The sequence below is a fragment of the Copidosoma floridanum genome, unplaced genomic scaffold (assembly GCF_036245765.1).
Source record: "Copidosoma floridanum isolate Cflo_tuat_1 unplaced genomic scaffold, Cflo_Japanese_pri ptg000009l, whole genome shotgun sequence".
NCBI lineage: Eukaryota > Metazoa > Arthropoda > Insecta > Hymenoptera > Encyrtidae > Copidosoma > Copidosoma floridanum.
In genome coordinates, this window is record NW_028321886.1 from 7587511 (window position 1) to 7610691 (window position 23181).

Here is a 23181-nt window from a genome sequence, read left to right on the forward strand (position 1 = left end):
ATAATTATTTACATGTTTCTTATCACAGACGAAACACGAGGTGACTTTATTATTACATCGCTGTGATTTGGCATCCGCTTAATCGTAGATAAAAAAAATATATATATTTATGTTTCGACACTCCTTTGGGGTAACTTTAACTTATAATACAACACACCATTGTAACAAAAAATACAAGTTTTACAACCCACAGTATTTACAATCTTTACAAAAGATAATAATTAACATCATTATTATTATTATTATTCCTTACTTCAACCACTGTAGTAATCGATTTACTCAGCACCTTGATAAATGGCACTTGTATTGGATACACGATACTTGAAATCATTTAATCTACAGTAAAAAAAAAAAAAGAAAAATTATTTTAGAACATTCGAGAGGTACAAGTAAATTGAAATTCATCAGAAAATTTTGTGCTAAGCCAGTGGTTGGTTTGACACTGGTTTTTCGATGTCTCTCTGACTCTGTTATCGTCGTGCAATAATGTAGTGAACGTTTTACTCGAAAAAAAATGAAAGGTAAATTCCACCGAACTTAAGGCCACACGCAAGTGAACGTCGTCTTTGACCAGATGAGAATAAATGTATGTTTAATCATCGCTTTCGCAATGCAACAACTTCTTTTCGGTAATAGTTTTGAAACGAAAAAAAAAAAAAGAGCAAGACCAATGTTGCGGTAACGTATCACAGTGTTTTTTTCTTTGTATTGATGTCATACTTTACCGATACGCCGCAACAACATTTTTCTTCTTCGATTCAACGGATGATTGAATATTTTTAGTGTCTCTTTGAAAACGTGTGATCCTGTCGTACCTTTTTTTACTACGTCTGTTTAATTAACGTTCAATAGGAACTACCTCCAACGTCAGTCCATGCTTTGACAATAATTAAATAACTTTACACCTAATGCATGCACACGTCCCTTCAAACCCACATAAATAGTACTAACGAAAAATCCCTCATGCCCACGCAAAGTGTCGCATGAAAACCGGGAATAGGAAAAAAAAAACCACATGGTCTTACTGTACCATTTGAATTGAAAAACTGATTTTGACTGGAAAAAAAAAAACACACACACACACACAACAGCAATTCCTACCCTTGTCCCATTAAACAATAATAGTTGATTCAAAGCGCGCACCCAAAAATTCACGCCACACCAAACGTCGTTGCGTTACTTCTGTACAGCGTCCTCTTGTTCCTCTGTCTGGTCCACGTGTCCTTGATCATGTCCGACCCCTTCTCCGCGATCATAATGACGGGCGCGTTGATGTTGCCGTTCGTTATGGTGGGCATGATCGAGGCGTCGATCACCCTCAGGCCCTTGACCCCGTAGACCCTCAACTGGGGATCGACGACGGCCATGGGATCGTTGGGCGGGCCCATTTTCGCGGTACCACACATGTGGTAGATGGTCATCGTGTACTGCCTAATGGCGCAATTCCAGTACTCGTCCGTGAAGTGGGGCAGGTGCTTGCAATTGGGGAGCTTCTTGCTGTGGTACCTCGCCCCGAACTTCCTCATCGTCGCCGTCTCCCCGAACTTAATGGCCGCCTTGACCCCCTCGCGCAGCACGTCCACGTCGTCCGGGTGGGTCAGGTAGTTGTGGTAGAGCAGTGGATACTCCAGCGGATCGCTGGACCGCAGCTTGAGGTAACCCCGAGACTTGGGCCGCAGCATCATCGGGAAGACCCCGAAGACGTCGCGGTTGTTGATCGAGCCGAACACCTCGTTGTAGAACTCGTCGGTCAGCCCGTGGGCGCGCTTGGCCTGGCTACCACCGTCCGAGGGCGTCGACGAGCTCGTTATCATGAACTCGATGTCCGGCCAGTCGTCCGTCTGGTTTCCGTACTTGGTCGTGATGAATCCCACCGCTTCCAGTCCTATGCTCGACGTCAGCGGCCCGTCCTCGGTCACGGCGTACCTTGTTTGCCGACGACAACATTGTCAACGTTATATACACTTTGCCAATAACATTTGTGTCTTATGACAAATAAACAAACAACTATCCAAACCTGAGGGCCGAGTTGATGTTGACCAGCCGGTTCATGACGATGCTGATGGGGTAGTCGATGAGGAAGGTGATCCCACCCACGGCGATGTGGTCCTGGAGATTCTGCCCGACGCCGGGCGAGTCGTAGAGGACGGGCACTCCGGTCTCCCGGAGGTGCCAGGCTGGTCCGATGCCCGATAGCATGAGGAGCTGGGGCGAGTTGATGGCCCCGGCCGCGAGTATGACCTCCTTGCGGGCGTAGACGACCTCGCGCCTGCCTTTGCGGATGAACTCGACGCCGTAGGCGCGCTTCGTGTGGGGGTCTATGAGGACGCGGGTCACGTGGCTCCAGAGGGACAGGTGGAAGTTGGCTCGGCGGCTGATGGGCCGGACGAAGGCCTTGGCGGTGCTGCACCGGGTTCCACGGCGCATCGTGAACTGGTACAAGGCGAAGCCCGTCTGTTGGGCCCCGTTCACGTCGACTATGTCGTAGCCGAGCTCTTGGCCGGCTTGCAGGAACGCCGGACCCAGTGGCGTGTTGTACGGGGCGTCCTGGATCGTCAAGTACCCACCTTTTGCCAAAACCGAGAGGATACACGCGATTATACATTGGCTTGGCTCCCGCACGTTTGTATGTATACAGAAGAATTATCATCGACACATTCCGTTCGGTGTTCTTTGGACCCTGGGCTTGGGATTAAGGACTACCTCTATTTACTGCGTTTCTAAACGGCTTTTACCATACCGATCGCCTTTCCTCCAAGTGCGTGCAAGTGCGGACAAACGCATGCAAGTAATTGTGACGAAACGGGTGGTATATATATATAATATATTTTATGGAATCGGCGATTTGTTGAGAGGCACGTGTGGCCATGTGTACGGGATCACGTGCAACGCGGCGTTAATCCCTACCGTAATGAAAGTATATACTTATAAAGTCGCGGTGGGGCAGCGATGCGAGAACGGAGATAAAGTGTGTATATATACACACACGTGAAGCCGATCGCCGTCTTTGCTCGTACAACCGGTTTATCGGCATTCGGCTGCTTACACATTATACGTATATAATGTGCGATTGCGAGTGTGCGTTTTTAATTGTATTTGTATGCCGGCGTGACATAATTTGACCTAGTGAACGAGAGCGGGTTTTCCGAGTGTCCAGGTGGTTGCGCCAATCTCTGGTATACGTGTATACAGGGAGTTCGCGCTGTTTAGAGGGTATTGCCAAACCAAGGCAGCCATGAAATTTTACAAACTTTGGGGGGAGCGGTGCATTGATTTGGATTAATGGGAAATCGTTGGGCGCGAGCACGTTGGTTTATACCGGTCGAGAATTTTCTTGATGGCGGGGGGGCTATTGGACGTTTGAGAGCCGCACTGTCAAAACGAGTGCGTAACGATAGGTGTGCGTTTTAATGGGTATTTTTGGTGCGTTTTTAGCGCGTGGAAAAACTTGAGTTAATCGGCTTTGCGTTGGATTTTCGTCGTTTTTTTGTAATCGGAAAATTAAAGTATTTGTACGTTACACAATTGGGCATTTTCAATAGAAACTCTGGAAAAAAAGGAGAGACGGTCAAAAAAAGGTTCTACGTCCGGTCCTCCTATACACGATGCATCAAAGGAAAAACGAGCATCGATGCCAAGCTGTTCGAACAACGTTTGACGAAACTCGGTGTCACGCTTTCACTGGGTTACATATATGAAATATCGAGCTTTTGAAAGATGCTAATCCCCGTACCGAAAATACGTACATCCAAGAAAAGATTTTCGTAGGATTTTTCCCGTTTTGTCGTAGTCAAGTTACGAAATTAATTCGATAAACGTGAGCCGTTTATCGTTTCACAAGCCGTGGTTTCCCCAAATTTCGAAGGATGCAATAAAATGAGAGACACGTTGAGAAATAGCCACCACATAATATACATGTCCCCCGTAGTTGGATTATACATGGTACATACATAAGATGATGCAAGTCATTTGATTTTTCTAAAAACACGAAAAAGGTAAAAATTCCGAGGCTATACTTACGGTTTCCGAAAAAAAATATAATGCAGCCATTTAGATTACTTTTTTTTTTGCCCAAAGCTACGTGTATACGCGTTGGAAAAAAAAAAAAAAAAATTCACAGTTCGTACTGTATTATTCGAGGACGATCTCGCGCGTAGATTCCCAAAGGAAAAAATGTGTCGGCGGTGTGTTTTCGCGTCTCCGATCCTTGAAAATGACACGCATGACGAGGCGATTTTTATTTATTTATTTATTTATTGATTTGAATTGGGAAAAACATATTTTTCAATCGGCCCGAGGTTAACCAGCAGCGACGGGCGCATCCGACTCCAAATAGACGAAGCGAGAAAATCCGATCCGATAGATCGCCACCTCGATTTTACATCAATTATTGATGAACGGCCAAAGGCCACATCCGCCCAAATTTGCGTAATCGAGCAAAATGTCCCAGACGTGTCAACAATCCACGGTTGTGTACACAATTTGACACGAGGAGGAAGAGCAAAAAAGCAGTTGCTAACCTGTCTTGTGGTACTTTTCATTTCTGGCCAAGTACGGATTGCGCTGGTCCTCGGACTTTTTGAAGTAGTGGAGGGCCTGCTCGTAGCCCCAGCCTTTGTTGCCGAGGGCCTCCCACTGGTCAAAGTCGCGCCTATTGCCTCTTATGTACAGCATCGTGTTCAGCACGCTCGAGCCGCCAATGACCTGCAAAAATACGCCACATTACACATGACGATAGATCGAGAAATGGCTTTGCGCGAGCGGGTAACACTGACCACATCGCGAGCAACCCGATTCGGAATTACAAAATTTCCCAAAGATATATATATGTTTACCCACTGAAAGTTCAGTTGGCGCACCGCGGGTATTTCATAGTTCGCGCGCACAAGTGCCTTTTTCTTTTTGCGAACCCTCTCGTTTTCGCGCGTATATACCCGCGCAATCGCACCCAACACATCCGAGCCACGCGCTTGAGCGTACAACCCTCCATACTTGGAGCACAGCGTAAACACGGTAAGTATACCGTACCTACACGATCTGCTGTTTCTAAAATTTTTTTTTTATCCGCCCGTAATACCCTGTGTGAAGTAACGCAACAATTCAGCTGGCGATCGCTTTGATCACGGCACATTACAAGATTTAAAAAAAAAAGACTTCGGAAATTCAATTGGTCGATCCACGGTATGGGTACGAAAAAAGTGAATTCGGCTGTTTCGAAGTACAAGTTAATTATTGGCGAGCACCTTGATTTACTATCGTTTGTGCTCTTCGAGCGCCTCTTTTCGAATTACGACATTAGAAGGGGCAAGGGTAGGGGCTACACGGGCACCCGAGCGCATCGCGTGTCTTATACGCAAAAAGTTTCCGCTCGAACGATTGTGTATGATACATCCAAGCGCACGTATACGCGCCGTCGAATTTTGCTTTCACTCTGACCTGGTTTCGCACTATATTTATACATACCGTATGCGCACCGGGCGCGAGTCAGACGGTCGCACTTGACACTCGCACTTGTACATAGAGACTGGAAAAAATGCAGCAAGTGCGTGCAATTACATATACTATACGTATACTGGAATTAATTTGGTTTTTTTTTTTTTTTTTTTTTTTCTCATCAAAGTTCAATTTTGTTTTTTTGTACCTCGCTATCGCGTCATATGGTGTTGTTTTCATGATGCAAGATCTTTCAAATTGCTTCAACCGTTATTTTCGCTGCAATGCTTATACATTGAGGTTTATTGTTAGAGAGTGTAATGGGAGATTTCGATGGCGCGAAATGGGTGCTTGAGTGCAAATTTAGTATAAAGGCCCAAAACGGTCTTGTGAGAGCTTTTCTAAATGAATAGTTAAAAAAAAAGAAAAGAAAAATGGTACACCAAAGAAACCAATCAAATCACCATTGAAACTATAAAATCGTGTATTATATTAGGGCGTGTCCCAATTACCGTGGGTATACAGGTGTGATGCAATGTTATGTAACCCACGGGTGTCTACATTACTCGCGTCCATCTCCCCCTCCTCTCTCGATTGAGCTTCATTTATAACAGAAAACTGACCTCACCGTTGGCCGTCCCCTCTACCCGCGCGGTATACACGCATACCTAATGTAAAATATGCCGGACGTCAAAATGAAAATCAGAGGAAACGGATACGCATCAATTATCGCTTTTTCTTTTAATTGCAGCCAACGGTTATATCTAATAAATTTCTTTTTATATGTTCGTCATACGTTGAGTGGTCACGGGAACGTTGTAAATCGTATTTTAACAGTTACCCGTTTGATTTTTTTTTTTCATTAAAACATGATGTGCGAACAGTGTCTCATGGATAATCAATTCAGGAGGAGCTGCGCACTTTTTCACTCATCAAATAAGACCAGAAAAGTCTCGAATATACTATAAAGTCACACAAAGACTTTTGTCTTATTGATTAAGACTTTGTGCGCAGCCCCTGGAAATTTTTTCGTTTCAATCTGCCACAAATGCAACTTAACAGCTAATACAACAGGACAGTCCGGCGGTGCCTGAAGTGCTAATTTAGAAAGAGCGAATATTAAGTGCCGGTTGAGAAGCAGAAAGCGGCAAAAAAAAAAAAAAAAAAGGAAAGAGAAGAGACAAAACGGGCCAACAACAATAAGACATTACAGGAGGGTAGCCGCGGTGGGTTTTTACAGTCTCCAAGAGGCTGCATCATTAATTATAAGTATACCCGGTATGGAGCGCTAAAAGCTTGATTTTTTTCTTTCTTTGTTATTGCCATTCGAACCGCCTCTTCGTCCCACCGCTGTCGAAAGGCTTATTTTTGAAAAATATATCTACACGCGCGTTAGAAGAATCAGGCCATTGTTTCGGTGTTACGGCGAGCGCAAGGAAACAAACATCGCGAATGGAATGTAATTTTTTCCGCCAGCCCGGGACGGAGGAGTATACATTATACTCGGAGGTCTCAAGGACACGAGCGATGCTCTTTCACGCTTTCGCTATTTTTGCGGTGTCCCATATGACGCGGGATCGGTTTCGTTTGCTCGACCGCGTGCTATTTTTGGACACACATTTTTTTTTTTTTTTTCCCTCCCCCAAAAGAGCCCTCGTTTAGTTCGATCTTCGGCGGTAAAAAAAAAAAAAAAGGCCCACCTTGCCCCGCGTCCAGCAGCAGCGCTTGTCCTCCATGGCCTGGCAAGCCGAGTCCTGGGGCTGGGTCCTGTACTTCCAGTCGAGTTTGCTCTTGTGCAGGTAGAGCGAGAGTATCGGCACGTCGGTGATCTCGGTCTCGTGACCCCCGGCCTCCAGCAGCAGGAGCGACCACTCCGGGTTCTCGGTGAGCCGGTTGGCCACCACCGCCCCGGCCGAGCCTGCCCCGACCACGATAAAGTCGTACTGCTTCTTGAGGTCGCGCTGCACGCGCGGGTGATTCTCCGGATCCATGAGGTCGTAGTGGAAGTAAGCCAGGCCCACTATCAGGGCGGGCACGATGGCGAAGATCTTCCCGATGCCCAGGAGGACGCTCGCGGCCTTTATGGCGCCCACCACCGCCCCCGGCAGCAGCACCATGATTTACCAACCTGGCCCGGCGCTACTGGTGCTACTCGTCGATCCCTCCACCTAGGGATGATTTATGATGATGATGACGATTGCCGGTCTCTGTTGTCGTTGGGACATCGGGAGCTTGGTTTTTGTGTCCGCGATCACTGGTGACGATCGTACCTGCAAAGAGAGTGTTTTTTTTTTTTTTTTCTTTTTGGTTCGCATCATGAGTCAGAAAGGATTTCGTCGCTTTTGACTGGTGCGCGATTGCGTTAGGCTGCGATTTAATCCTATTCTGTAGCGGCTCATGGTGAAGAGCAACGATTCATGTCTAAGATTTATTTTTCCCCAAAATATGTGAAAAATTCCTTCTCTGTCTCTGTGTATGAGCAATTTTTTTTTTTTTTTTTTTTTTTTTTAATCTGGACTGCCTCTCTCATACGCGTTTATCTCCTTATTATTGAGGGAAGAGAGGCACAAAACACACGCGAGTGTATAGGTACTCTTTCTCTCTTTGTACTAACGCGTGCATTCGTCACCGGTTATTTTTTCTAATTCTATTCATGCCGACTTTTTTTTTTTTTTTCCTTGCTCGCTGTTATACCTCGTTCAATAGATCCGCCACTCTGCCGTACTCGTCCGTTTTCGCTCTTTAAATACGTTCACCTTCCCTGATGATGATGATGAATCGTATTCAATAGATCTCTCGCGTCTCGATTACTACGATAAAATTGGCACGGCTGTAATTTATGTATACATACATATATATATATTTTTCACGAGGTAAAAGCGATCGCATGCTAATGACATCTAAATCTGTCGGTGGTCATCCGTCGCATGTATATACATGTAGTGCCTGTACACGTATTTTCGCGCGTCTCGCGTTGAAAGTGAAATTCAAAGGTGACGCTTTAACTTCGGGAGTTAACTTGACGCCCCGGTTGGGTAATCTAAATTGAATTCGAATCGACGACGCATCGATGAAAGGTGGTGCGATAGCTTAGCTTACACGATGATGACAACGATGACGGTGGAATTACTGTAGTGTTAGGGCGCGGTGTTTTGTTTGATGTGGTGTACAAAAGTAGCCCGAGGCGATCTTCGAGGCCGAAAATCTTGATATTTCTTGTACTAATTCATCAAAACACCAGATTTTGCGAGCACTGACTCGTGTGAAAATGAAAAAAAAGTGCTGAATAATTGTTCACGGTTTCTCGCTCGGTGCACGTTTTATCGATGCTATCGCGTTACGCGAGATGGATAACAATCGGACTGCCTCATGTGCGGTAAACGTGGTCGATTAAACTTGGCGAAAGTTTTCGATGAAAATGCAAAGCAGGCGATTTTCCTGATTTTTCCAGCATACATACCGTGTGTACGAACAAACGCCCATCCTTGGCGAGGCGTGAGCGTAAAAGTGCTCGTAATTAGCACATTTCTATTTTCTCGATGCGGACTCTCAAATGATAGGCCAATGCTTGACGGGGAGCGTATAGGTGAGAAAAGAGTAAAAGTCCGCCTAGTACAGATGGGGATAACAAGCGTCCGCCGTGCCGCGATTATAAAGACGCGGCTCTAATACGTTTCAAAGTAGTGTTATAATTTATGACTCGATCGCGATGATTTTCTCTTTGACGCAACAGTGGTCCGTACATCTGCAATTCCTCACGATGCAACGGCACAATAATATCTCTACATTATGTTTACATGTGATTGTTGTAACGAACCACGTCTCAAGTATAAATGAAAATTTTAACGAAAAAACTGTAAAAATCCACAAAAAAAAAGTTTATAAAATTGTACATTTACGCGAATACTTACGAGACGCGCATCATTGCCGTGTAGTCGCAGCCACTAAGAACAGCACAGCACATAAATGTACACTTGTATACACGCACGCGCGCACAAAAATGTAGAGAAAAAAAAAAAAAAAATAAAAAAAAAGAGGAGAGACGCGAGTCGCGGACTAGACGCGCCGGAGAAGACGAGTGCAGTCCGCACAAAAGCACGTGGGATATGAGGCGGCTGCTGTGCGGCCGCCGCGGAGAAAGCGAAAGACTGCGACTTCGGACGCGAGGCCCTGAACGTATAAAGTGTACGTACGTGCGTTTGGGTGCCTCCACCACCACCACCAAACCACCGAGATCGACCTCCTCCTCCTCCTTTTTCCCCACTTGGTGTGTAATGTTTTTTAAAAACCAAACCCATCAGCTTTTTTTTTTAGGGGGGGGGGGGCCGCACAGAAATGACTCTCCCTTTTCAATGTACGGGTGTGTCCGATAACGCGGTTTATGCTATACTTTTGCCAAAGAGCGGACTTTAAGTTGACAAGGATGCGAGGGGATTCCCGTTTGGACTACTTTTTTCCCTACATGCAAAAACTGCAGGGAAGAATACTTGCGTGGTCTTATTAATGTGTACAAATTCGTGCAAGCTTTGGCGGCTCCTTTTTGCTGCTGGTCTGAGATATTGGCACGTATTTTTTGGGAACGGCGAATTAATCATCCGCAACACTGTGGTGAAACCATTTTTTTTTTTCTTTTTTCTTTTTTTTCGGAGGCAAGCGTTTAGAGAAGGCCATTGGTTTTTCAATCGCCCGCAAGGCCTGCAGTGAAACTTTCCTGGACCTATATCCTTGCGCTGGTGTTGGGTACCCGTGACTTGGTGCACGTAGCCTCATCTCGTCCGTTTCGAGATTGACTTACTGGTTTTATATTTCGAGCGATTGTAAAAAAAAACACAAAAAATGTTCATCCTTGAGATTCGGGGCTCTCGATCGTATACTCTCTCGTCCTTCATCGAAATCTTTTGCTCCTGTTGGGCACGCACACTTGCACGCTCGGAGGTAAAAAAAAAAAAATAAATAAATAAATAAATATATCTCGCTTCCCGTGTATGCAAGTTACGAAAGCGCGTATGCGTGCTCCCTCGACTAAATCGACGATGTGTCTTCTTTCGTGACGGGATATAATATTCAAGATTTGATGATAACATCTTCTAGGGTGCGCGCATCGGTTCTCGTAAAAACACTTTCCTCATGACGAAAGCGATCAGAAATATATATGTGTGCTCTCTTAATTTTTTCGTTTTCTTGCGTTTGCTCGTACGTATATAAAAACCATTCGAGCTGTAGTGTACGCATTATTGGCTTGACTGTGGTAAGTTATAAGTTAACCCATTCATGCGAGTAAAAGCATGTGTACAATTTGGCTTGAATACCATCTGTCAAAAAAAAGTTACTCAGAGATAAAAAAGAAAAAAAAAGTTTTTTCTTGCTGCATTTGTATGTGCAATAACATAATTAGATTAGAGTGTAAAAATGTTACAGTTGATTATTCATTTTGATGAAAGTATTTTTAGTTTATTGAATTGAAAAAAAAAAAAAAAAAAAAAAAAACACCTATTGAAACGAATACGAGTTCTCAGATTACGTGTCGATTAAGATTTGAATGGGTGTACCGTGTTTCGGTATATAATCGTTAAATCTCGGAAACTCATTAATATACATTCCTCATGAATTACATTATACACACAATATTCTTTTTTTTGAACGAAAATAATACACATTACCTCACACGAGCTCACCATTCGTATTTTGGTAGCTACGTGCCACTCGAGAGCCTATGCCCATTATGGGCCAAATTACCCAATCACCATATAGGTAGCTCTTGTTTCCCAATGCGCTATTTCAAGTATACATATTATTACGATTACAAATGGTTGGGATACCAAAATCATTAATCAAATCAATCTATTGTCTGTTACAGGTCAGTTTAACAATTTGGACATTGCACGAGAGAGTTTTACATACAGCGTCTTCCGTTGCGTAAGTTGAGTGTAAAAAAAGAGACACATGTTAATAATTGAACGGTGTAAGCGTTAATGATGCCTTGCGACCACAGCTCCTATAATTTTTGTTTCGTCACGTCAAAACGGAATTACTATGTGATGTTACCATCAATGAAAAAAACAAGCCCACTTTTTATCGCAAGAAAACATTGTCCTTTCTCTCTAATAATTAGCCATTATTGTGTATAAGTGTACATCAATTGGAATCCGTTTAAGATTATAATATTAGTCGGTGAGTATAGGAAAGGGAAGACTGCTCTACATATTTGTAACAGTTTTTTTTTTCTACCTTCAAGTATTAACCATTACCAAGTTTTTTTTTTTTTTTTTTTTTTTTTTTTACTATATTTACAGAAACATTTTAATTTCACTCTCTTGAGGCATTATTAAAATTTCATGCGTTTCAGTGCAATCTCATGCACCTATACGTTGATGTAACCTTAGCGCACGTATGTGTTTATAGCGTAAAATTACGCGCCACGCGTCGAGGTTCATTACTCTCATAATTCTACCTTGCAGAACTCATGGTTAACAAAAAAAAAAAAAAAACTCGTCTATGCACGCAATTCTTTACTTTCTTTTGTACCACTAACGATCGAGAAGCAAGATTAAAATTCCCGTATAGTTCACGCTCGTGTTTCAACAGAGCCGTTTGGACCATAGTTGTCACGTTGTGGAGACACAGCTTCAAAAAAAAAAAAAAAAAAAAAAATACATTGTGTACCAACAGTTTCGGTGATAACTCAATACTTTGTTAAACAAGTTGTAGAGAAAAATTTTCATGGGCTTTTATTTCGTTAGGTGAGTTTGTTTCGTTCTGAAAAAAAAATTTTTTAAAACCAATGAATATTGTTTCTAATTATCATCATGGTCAATGGTTACTCAAAATATTTTTTTTTGAATCTACAGTGATCAAGTTGTTTGACAACTAAAAATTAATTGCAGTGACAAATTTCGTAGTCATACGTGTTAGTTTATAGAGCATGTAGTATAAAAATGACTGCACCAGTGCTATAATCTCGAAGAGAATTCGATTGCAGTAAGTAATCAGTTCGCAGAAAATATGATGCTGTTGGTGCTTTGCTGATGAAACGACGCGTCCCGCGAAACTAATTTTCACTGACCTCCGCACGCATCTACTTTTTTTTCGCCTCGATCCGTGCCCTTTTCTTCATTTCTGCAAATTAGAAAAAAAAAAAACAAAAAACACATGTGCAGTTGAACTCTTGCGCACATGTTCTATAGCTCCTTAATGCCTCCTCACAGCTTGCGAAATTTGCCTTTAATTTAATTTGTTTTTACGCGTTTCCACGCCAACTTAACTTTGTCCACCTAATGGATTTTCTTCACATCCAAAGCCTATCATTGGAGGTACTTGTGTTGATTTTTTTTCTTCCTCAACCTCATTTCTGTCGTACAGTTTAGTGATGATAAGGTAAAATTTGTGAGATAAAATAAAAAACCGGTAATGAGGCAGAATCGATTTGTGATCGTGAACCGAACTGAATTGAGGTTTATGGGGTAACTATTATGAAAAAGTTTCGAAACCGAGGTGTGTATACGTACGGTGCTGCGTGAATTCTCGAACGTGCCAATGTGCTGGTGAATTTGGAAATCACATGTATAAATGCCGAAACCGGAATCACGTGGATTCTATTGTGTCGTAAAGTTTAAAAATAGTTTCCATTAGCCTAAAAACGTGTCTTGCAAGGCGGACTTTTCGTGCGTTTGATTTTATTATGTCTGCCGAAAGGGTGTTATTAATATTGCCCAGCGGGACTCGTATAGCTTTGGGTACGGATTGGTTTTTTTAAATACATTTATCGTTGAATACTTGATTTGTAGAAAATTATTAAAATGTAACGTTAATGCTATTGAAGAAAATTTTTGTAATAACAACAAAATTGATTAAAAATGTGGTCACTAATTATTAAATATCGGGTAGCTCCGGAAACAAAAATACATATGTTTGTAAACGAATTATAGGGCAGACTTTACTTTATTATTATTATTCTTTTTTTTTTTTTTTTTTTCATTTCCTTTTCTAATAAAAAAAATCCAAGATAAGAATGTCATTGCCAATTTTTCGCAGCCTGAAAATTCCTATTTGTATGCTACGAGCAACTAGTCGATTTCCGTGTACGGGACTCAGTGAGAGCGAGTCGCTGGCGTCGAAATACCACCTGATAGACAATACACACGCAGTGGCAAGTAAAATTTATACCTACGAGATCGCAATACCAAGTGTCACGCTACTACGGATATTACTGACGACGAATCGTTGCGAAAATCCTTGGTCGAATGGAGGAAGTTTTTTTTTTTTTTTTTTTTTTTTTTTTTTTACAGTAATTTTAAGATTCACCAAAAGAAGTTGGGTTTTTCAAAGCCATTAACAAACCAGTCAAGAATTATTATGTAAGATTTTGGCTTTTCGGGCAAATCAGTTTGATACAAGTTATAATTGTAAAAAATTTTACTCGTCAAAAACATCATTGAAAACTTCTTTTATTTAATTAAAGTTAATGCAAATCACAAGAGTATAGGTATAATAAGTTTGTTCGAAAGCCAATTGTGTTGTAAACAATAGAAGAAGACAAAAACCCCCCAGTCGAACGGTAGAAATTCAAATTGACATTGGCTGATAAACGCGTAAAAAATTTTTCAAGAGAATCTCATTTTGTTGACCACCATCTGATAAAGCAGTAAATTCTCGTCGTGGATGTCCTGCAAATCCTCTGCAGTGGTGCGCATACTCTCAAGACTACTTGGCTGCCTATTCCCAGGCGCTCTCCCTCCCACCCCGAGAATCCTTATAATCTAACGTTTCACTTGTGACTACAATAATCAAGTGACTGAACCATTCATCTACGCTTACAACTACAACATCATCGAGCACGGCTAATCGCCAAAAATTATATTCATTTCGGATAAAACCCGAAAGGAAAAAAAAAAGGAAGCCCATTGCATGTGCTGTACGACGCCTCTCAATATTTCAGAGGCAAGCCGGTTGCACTATATAGAGGGAACAAAGAGAAAGGAAAGCCCGCAAGCTCCTTCGGCCTTTGTGTCTCCGGAGACTTTTTCGCAGCTCGGCTGGCTCACGAAATTCCCATCGCGACTCTGGGAGCCTGGCAAGAAGAAGCTCCCAGGCAAGCCTCTCCGTGCCCCAAGCTGTTAAAAGCCACCTGTACAGCTCTCCCTTTTTTTTTCACCTCGACACACAGAGCCCCCTGCGCTGGGCTCTCTGTTTTTTTTTTCTCTGCTCGTTCGATTTTTTACGCGTACACCTAGGACAAAGTTATCGATTATTTCCTTCCGGATGTTTTTTTTTTTTTTTCCCTCCTATCTTCTTGTCGCGCGTGCGTCAATGTCAATGGGTATACACGTGTACGTGCGTGCATCTATATTTAAAAACCAAGCCGGCGATTTGATCTCCAAAATTACCGGCTATAGCCGGCGTCCTCCGGACAAATGGACGCGCATACGTGTACACGTCGACTACAATTGAGAAATGAATCATTTATCCTCCGACCGCTGCTTTTTTTCTGTATGAAACAGCATAAAGTAAGCACATATTTTAACCCGAGTAGGCATACGTGTCTAGGTTTTTTTTTTTTTTTTTTTTTTTATATTCAGTCACACGCTCGTTTACCACGGATACATTAGCGTCCCTCCACTTAATATTTATGTCCCTCGCGCGTGTTGTACGGGCGCGCGCCGAGTTTCATTTTATATATATATATCCAGGTGTGGTCACGAAACCGTTTCTATACTTGTACGGTATGCACACCTACCTCGTGTACGTATATGTATACCTATACGTGTACCGTTCACTTTTGCCCCGCACGCGAAACAAGGAGAACAAAAAAAAAAAAATAGCGCGACGAGTGTGTTTTTGCGCTCACGGTGCAGTAACAGTGTAGCCCTTTTATATACTCCCCGCGTTATTTTACGATTGATCAGAGGATAAGTGTTTCAATGTAAGTGTGTACGGGCGAGGGAAAGTGTTTTTCGCGCTCGAGCTATACAGTATTTAATCGCGCATGTACGAAGGATGGCTTCGAAATCGGTAATAAAGGAAGGTCTCGCCGTACAATTGTCTATAGCTTTTCTACAAATAACCGATTATTGAATTTGAATTTGGATTTCTTACGTTAAATAAATTACTCGTTCCTGCTGCTGAATTTTTTCTTTCTTTCTTTTTATAAAAAAATACAGTTGCAGTTACCTCGCCTATTACATCCAAAGTTTAATCATTCCTATTGGCTTTATATATATATATGTATACGAGGGGATAATACATCGACAATCCATGTGGATCAGTACAATTGGCTATACATCGTCACGCGATCGGCAAAGTCTCTCTTATTCAACTCTTTATGCGAAAATGCACGGCACCCTCGTTTGTCATCGCCATCCAAAGAGCACCCCAGGATCTTGTCCCTCGCGGAGCCAGTCCTCCTTGATCATGTCGCTCGCCTTCTCGCCGATCATGATGGTCGGGGCGTTGGTGTTCCCCCTCACGACGAAGGGCATGATGGACGCGTCGGCGACCCTCAAACCTTTGACCCCGTGTACCCTGAGCCTCGGGTCGACCACTGCGGTGGGATCACCCCTCGGGCCCATCTTGCAGGTGCACGAGGGGTGATACAGGGTGGTCGTGTACTCGGTGAGAACGCAGCGCCAGTAGTCGTCGCTGTCGAATCGGTAGGTAACGCACGAGGGCAGCGGCACGTCCAGCAACCGCAGTCCGTTGTCCCTGAAGGCTCGGGTGCCCAACAGCTCCTCGAATATCCGGACGCCGGCTAGCATGGCCTCGAGATCCGGCTCGGCGCCGTAGTAGTTAGGATCGATGATCGGCGCCCCAAAGACCGGGTCGGTCCGGTTCAGTCTCACGGTGCCCCGGCTACGGGGCGCCAGGAGCACCGGCCTCACGTTCAGCCCGTCGTAGTAGGCCAGCGGCATCACGGCCGTCTCCACGGACTCGGTCGGGTCGGCCAAGTAGTCGCTCACGCTCGTACCATCGAAGCAGTACTTTACCAACATTTGCATGGCCGCGTTACAAACGAGTCTTACAAACTTGGAAAATCATCGTGATCGTTGGGATGTTATTACCTGCATGTCCGGCTGGTCGGGGCTGGTCTCGAAGGGCGTCTGGACAAAGGCACCCGCGCCGAGGGAGCCGTGAGCCGACAAAGGCCCGGTCTGGCTGTGCAGCCACCTGACGCAACCAAAGAGCAAAAACCAGCGTCATTTAGCGTGTCAAAGTGTACAACATATAGGTCTTACTCGTAGGCGTCGCGTTTGATGGCCTCGGGGTTCTTGCTGGTGGCGGTGGCGTTGGACAGTTGGACGATCAGCCCGTCCGTGGTCACGTGGTCCTGGAGGTTACGACCCACCGGTAGGTCCTGCACGAGTTGGATGCCGTGGCCGTGGAGCCACTCGGCTGGCCCTACCCCGGACAGTTGGAGGAGCTTCGGGGAGTCGATGGCCCCGGCGCTGACGATGACCTCCCTACGGGCGCGGGCCACCTGGAATCGATCTTTGTCATTCGCGTGGCTCGGTATGTATATACCAATGGGAAATGCGCGTATGGTCTATGTATACCTTGGTGGTGGCGCTGCGGGTGCTGTAGTACTCGACGCCGTGGGTGACTTTGGTCGTGGGGTCGATGAGGACGCGCGTGGCTTGGGCTTGGGTCTGTATCGTGAGGTTCGGGCGTTTGTCCCGGATGGTGCGGATGAAGGCGGCGTTGGTGCTCATGCGGGCGCCCCGGAAGGCCGTCGATTGGTAGTGGACTGTGCCCAGCTGCGTCGCGGCGTTCGGGTCGACGAATCTGTAGCCGGCCTCCTCGAAGCCACTTATCACTATCCGCACGTTCGGGTCCATGTACTTGAACCACTCGACCGTCTGGTAGCCGTGCTGGCTGTGGTATTTTCGGTTCTTGTGTACCACCTGACCCAACGCGATACATCATTCTTTATTCGTATGTGTATGTGGATCGGGAGTGTACAAATATCGTAGGGATAAACAAAAAATCGAAACTAAAATAGTAGGCAGGTGTCATTACAGACCTATTATAACTAGAAATTTTTTTTAAATTTACATTAGTGATGGCAACGTGAAAAATGGAACTCACTTCGGGATCAAGATTGGCCTCGGACTTTTTAAAGTACGGCAGCACCTCGTCGTAGCTCCAGCCCTCGTTACCCATGCGAGCCCACGCATTGTAATCCTCCATGTTCGCGCGAATGTACATCATGTAATTCAACACGCTCGATCCGCCCATCACCTGCACACGCCATGACAATCATAATTAGCCTTGACTTTGGAAAATATATACCACCGCGAATCTATCGCTCATGCGCATAATTATCTTTTCAATCGTAAAATCAGTCAATCGATTGTGTGACATATATATATATACATACCTTGCCGCGCGACCAGGAACACGTCCCGCCCCTCTTGGATCGACACGCTCTCTTCATGCGCGTCGTCCTATACTGCCAGTCTATGTTGCTTCCCCTCAGCGCTGGTGCAAAAGCTGGCACTTCGGCTACCAGCGGCTCTTCTATTCCCGCTTCCAGCAACAGCACCTGTTGAAACATAAATCACTTGTATGCTCTTGTGTTTACGGACATATTTTTTATTTTTTTTTTTTTTTTTAACGCAAAAAAAATAAAAATTCCTTTCGTATTGTGACTCTATCGAATACCGTGCCGAGGCGCGTTTTTTCTCAAACCACAGTAAAACGCGTTCACCGGCGCTCTCTTTGGTTAAAAGCGCGCGTATCTACAATTATACGTGTCCAGGGTAGATCTGCGGAAACGCCACGTCGCAGTGTTTTTTTTTTTTTTTTTTTTTTTTTTTTTAAGCACAACAAAAAACTGTTGGTGGCAATTGTTGGTGGTGGCGAAAATTCATCGGCGTGCCTGTGGACTCGCATTCCTGTACGACTTGAAAACACGCGGGAGCTATGCAACTATTTATATCTACTTGTTGTTTTCGCCAAACGCGCAGCTGTGCGTTCACTTTGTTTTTTTTTTTTGTCTCTTCGATCCTTACAACAAAAAGGGACACTCCACGGGCGCGGTTCGTTAGCCGAGGCGACGAGAATTGTCGTGTACCTATTTTTTTTTCTTTTTAATTCTTTTTGCTTATCTGGAATTGCGTAAGTTTATCCTTGTAAATTACTTTTTCCTTTTTTTTTTTTTTTCTTTCTTCTTCACTCGGCGATCAGTTTTTCCGAGCACGGCTGGTTGCTTCATTGTGAACGGGTGTGCAGGTTCATGTGACGACTTGCGGTGTATCGTTTTCACACTCTCGCGCTTTCCGAGTCATCCCAATGTAAAATAACGTACATCACGGGAATTATATTTTTTTCGGAAACAACGACTCCTTTCCCATGCACGTTTGGAGGGGAAAAAAAAGATAGTAGTAATTACACACCTTTCACTTCCAATTTATCGAAAAAGGAAAAAAAATCTAGTTATTCATATCGCGATCGTGTATGAAAAGTATGTGTCTGACATAACGGACTCGAGCCCGAGATAATGCGAGCGCACCGGTTATTACGAATTATCGGCTCGAGAAAACGCAAAATTTCGCCCAACACACGAGCTCCTTCAGCTTTTCTCTTATTCCTGATCCTATACATACCTGAAATTGTTGTGTAAATATTGCGGTTATATCTGCAATTATTACGTATAAGCATTATTTTGTGCTACTGTACTCACAATCGTAAGTGCTTATTATATGCATTCCTGAATTTTTAAACATGGTTTATGCTTAAAACATCCAAAAGATCATCTGTGTGCGCCGTACACTATATTATTCGGGTATATGATTTATTTATTTTTTCTTTTTAAATTATGTCACACGGCGCACCAAACTCTCTATTCCTTCATAGTCCGACAATACGTGTATGTTATATGTATGTATACAACTTGGCGCTCCAATGGAGCTGAAAATCCAAAGGCGTTGGAATTGCAAACGACGCGCACCTATACTCCATGAATGTATAAACACGTGATGCGGATGCATAGATTATAATATTACATCGGCCGCGTGGGAGGGGTACAACTTTAGCAGCAAGATATCTGCGTGTATGTATAGCTCGCGGAAATCGACTTTTGCTGCTCGCGTTGAAAATCACCGCGGTCTCTCGCTTTTACTCCGATTGATGACTCGAGCCTTTCAAAGGCTAGTAACTACGTTGTATCAGGAAATCCGATTATCGCTCGTTTCCCACTTTTTTTTTTTTTTTTTTTTTTTTTTTTTTTATAGATAATTCTATTTACGCAACAAAAACAGTTTGAGAGAGAGAGAGAGACGTGCGTGACGGCTCTGTTTATATAAATACAACACCAGTTTAATTGAGGCGATGATATACACGCTGTTTTTATATATATCTGTGCGTTCAACTTTTAACCGCCGATGCGGCTCTGCTGATTAGTCGGGCTTAATTGATGGTTTTCCATCTTGATTTTTCTTTTATTTGCTTATAATTTTTTGTTTCCCACATGCAACGCTTACCTTTCCGTAAACGCACTTTCAGTGCGCGAAAGCAAGTGCAGCGTGTTTTATGTACGATATTTCTTTTTTTTCTTTTTCGTTGTACAAAACAAAAGCTTTTACTATAGAGCTGGTTGGTAATTGGTAAATTTTTTTTTTTTACCGAATTTAAAAATTTAATTTAAACCGTGGCTGGTCCCGTAAGGAGCTCCAATGTAGTATAAATACAGTACAAAGTCGAGTGCAAGTAAATGTCATGCACCATCCGGGTAGCGTTACCCAACACGTGCTTATACATGCAAAGATCTCGTGATTTACTGCCGAGTGAATGATAAAAATTCGATTTTCATAGTTAACTCGCCCAAGAGACCGTACACTTTCACGCTGTATATTTTCTGTTCCCCCCGTTGTGTCTTAAATGACAATTTTGTCATTTATCGTGCCAACGTAAAAATCAGCATAGCCCAAAATCTTTTTTTTTTGTTATAGAAAAATAAAAAAATCAAACTCGAACCTTCCAATGGCCGATCTCGCTGAGCCGATTGGCAATGACGCAACCAGCTGATCCAGCCCCGACCACGATAAAGTCGTACTCCTCGGCGTGCGAATCCACGGGCTCGGGAAAGACGGCCCGCGCTGCCGGGGGCGCGTACTCCTCATTTTCATTGTTCCAGTTGTCGTGAAAGTAGCTCCGCGGCTGCGGATCAAAGGCCGTGGCACGGTGGTGATAATGAGCTATTGGAAAAGCCTCGGGTTGCCCATAGACGCTCGTAGGTTGGGGCGAAAACTGCCGGTACGTCGGCTCGAGACGCTTGCCGAAGTTTGAGCTGTAGTAGTGGTGCAGGGAGTTGTAGTAGGTGACTGGTTTTACGACCTGCCGCTTGATCCTCTGCGCATATTTTGCTCGTGTAAATACTTTTAGCAGTGTTTGTAACAAATAACATAGTCGAGGATAGTGAAACGTTTACTGTGTCATTAGAGAATTGGGACCAAAAAAATGGTACATAATGGCCCTTTGTTATGAATGGTTCAAGAATCTGAGGTATAGGAGAAATTGGCTCTTTAAAACATATATGACCCACCAAACTGTTGAATTAGTTATTGTTTTCGTTTAATTTTACAAAAAAGGGCAACGTAGACGGACACTTTTTTGAGCGATAAACAAGAAAACTTGTGCTCGCTTACCAAAGACTGTTCGAAATATTGGCCACTTCCGTAGTAGTCGTGGGACTGATAACTTCGGTCCAAATTGTTGCTAAGCACTACCGGAGTGGTCGTTCTGCCAGGACCGAAAGGAGCAAAGGACAAAAAGTCACTTTCCGGGCGAACTCCGCGCGCAGGGCTGTCGAGAGAGTAGCCAAACAGGGTCGCCAAAAAATTCATAAAAAGCATCACTGGTGGCTGACACGTCGAAACTTGACTGTAAGGCGGGCAGAGCTCTGCCAAGTTCGGCGGGATCCAAGACATTTTGAAGCTGCTTCAATTTTTCGAATTTTTTTTTATTTGAGGTGACGTTCCGTCTTTTGCGCTCTTTGGACTCTTGAGCCTTATCGCGTCAAATTGATGAGCTTGAGTTGAAGGTTGGTTAAGGATTAAATTATTATTTGATGAATATAGTAATTCTTCCAGTTTAGTTGATCAGTGAGTAATCATTTTTTTCAAATGTTTTGCATGTCTTTGTTTACGAAATACATATTTAATAAAGATGGCTTTATTGAAAAAAAAAAAAAATTTAACTTTTATTGTACCTTGTTACGCAAATGTTATAGAGAAATTAAAAAAAAAAAAAAAAATGTACTCACTGCATTGTTTGTTGAGAGAAAATTTTGTCTAACAAGCCAGACGAAGGCGCCAGGCAATAATGCATTATGTTAAATTAAAAAACCAAGTCTTAATTTCGTTGCTCCGTAAAATCATTTCTATGAAAGTGCATTAAAATTTAGTCGTTTAAAGTAGTTGGATAATCACTAATATCTACAAATAAAAATTTAATGCAATGCCACATTATACTGCAAACAATTGTAAAATGCAAACGAGGTATTTGTTATTATCGATCAAATCATGTAATGTAAAAAAATTTTGTTACACTTGGTAGAATCAGTAACTTTTTCCAAGGACTTTCCCACGGAAATATCTCTGTACGGGTAAAGTTATTTGTTTGTAACAACGCTTTTGAAAAAAAAAATTTTTATGTTTATTGCCTAATTTTACGGTATGTCAATAAAACCACGACTCGTAAATTCGTAAGGAACGCGGTATAATTGTCACGACGAAATGAAAGGCAGCTCAAGGAACCGGAGGCCACCACTGAATTGTGTAGAAGGTACCTATTTTGAATAATTCTTTACACAAGAGGGGTGGGAATAATAATGTGATTTGCGTAAATACCGGAGCAATCCACGATATTTGTGCGACAAAATCATCTTCAATGCTGATAAGTACCAAAAGCAAGCGATCACTATAATGTCACGTGCCACTCAACGATTAAACAACACAATAAAAAAAAAAAAAATTATTCGACCACAAAGTCGCCAAATCGCCACCTAAGGTAGCACTCGATGGCTCTTTCACTTGGCAGTGTTGCTGGACACTATCGAAATGTAAAACAGCAGGCCCCGACCGAGCCCAAACTCTCCGAACCACGAGCATTCGAGCTTCGATCGTGAATGGCACGGAAGGGGAGAACTGCAGGGAGTGATAGTGAAATGTTTCGGCGTGGCAACACTAAAATACTATCTCGCGGGTGGGAAACGCGGTTGTAGGTATACACAGATACGCTTACGCCTCAAGGTTATAATTATATGTACATCGTGAGAAGGCGTGTGTAATTAAGGAGGTGCATCACCCTCTTTCTGTTTCTCCCCATTTTTTTTTTTTTTTTTTTTTATGTGAAAAGTTATGTCAGTAGATTCACAGGAGGCGATAACATTTTAATAGGTATATTTTTCCTAATGACTGATAGACGTGTAGGTTTTATAAAGATCCGGTTTACGGTAGACTTTGAAAATTGAAAGCTAGTTCCGGATGATTATAGCTTTCGCTTGTATTGCACGACTAAGGGCGAGCGGTAGTTTACTTTTCCTATGACCAACAGGAGTCATGCCTGCCAATTGCAAAATGCAAATCTTGTTAGGAACGAAACACATGACGTGGCCGATTATTTTCGTTGACTACCTCTCTTTTCGCGTGTCGCAAGCCGATGTAATAAGTGAGCACTGTTGGGCCTACTTTTACAATCAGAGCCCGTATCGTTTGAAATTGAATACACGGAATTGAAAAATTGTAGGTATGTGAT

The 23181-nt window shown here is 43.2% G+C and overlaps 3 protein-coding genes across 3 annotated transcripts in view; 1 reads left to right on the top strand and 2 right to left on the bottom strand.

Annotated features, from left to right (window-relative positions):
• Flo2 (flotillin-2) overlaps positions 1–23181 on the top strand; it is a 105686-nt gene that overhangs the window by 39468 nt on the left and 43037 nt on the right. The gene's annotated exons all lie outside the window — the stretch shown is intronic.
• On the bottom strand, positions 1152–7550 carry LOC106635909 (glucose dehydrogenase [FAD, quinone]). The gene is made up of 4 exons (XM_014348103.2): positions 7134–7550; positions 4521–4704; positions 2018–2567; positions 1152–1926 (listed from the first exon to the last, which is right to left on the bottom strand). The coding sequence occupies exons 1-4, from the start codon at positions 7548–7550 to the stop codon at positions 1152–1154; spliced, it is 1926 nt and encodes a 641-aa protein (XP_014203589.2).
• LOC106635908 (glucose dehydrogenase [FAD, quinone]) lies at positions 15780–21353 on the bottom strand. Its single transcript, XM_014348102.2, has 8 exons — positions 21072–21353; positions 20401–20775; positions 17804–17968; positions 17512–17664; positions 16980–17327; positions 16662–16903; positions 16488–16593; positions 15780–16406 (listed from the first exon to the last, which is right to left on the bottom strand). Exons 1-8 carry the CDS (start codon positions 21351–21353, stop codon positions 15780–15782), a joined length of 2298 nt encoding a protein of 765 aa, XP_014203588.2.

Excerpts from the sequence above, each read along its gene's own strand:
- LOC106635908 (XM_014348102.2), bottom strand. The coding sequence starts at position 21,353 with ATGTCTTGGATCCCGCCGAACTTGGCAGAGCTCTGCCCGCCTTACAGT. Across the intron at positions 20,776-21,071 it reads AATATTTCGAACAGTCTTTG|AGGATCAAGCGGCAGGTCGT; the intron begins GTAAGCGAGCAC and ends AAATATGCGCAG. Across the intron at positions 16,904-16,979 it reads CCCGCAGCGCCACCACCAAG|GTGGCCCGCGCCCGTAGGGA; the intron begins GTATACATAGAC and ends GATCGATTCCAG.
- LOC106635909 (XM_014348103.2), bottom strand. The coding sequence starts at position 7,550 with ATGGTGCTGCTGCCGGGGGCGGTGGTGGGCGCCATAAAGGCCGCGAGC. Across the intron at positions 2,568-4,520 it reads TGAAAAGTACCACAAGACAG|GTGGGTACTTGACGATCCAG; the intron begins GTTAGCAACTGC and ends TTTTGGCAAAAG. Across the intron at positions 1,927-2,017 it reads AACATCAACTCGGCCCTCAG|GTACGCCGTGACCGAGGACG; the intron begins GTTTGGATAGTT and ends TCGGCAAACAAG.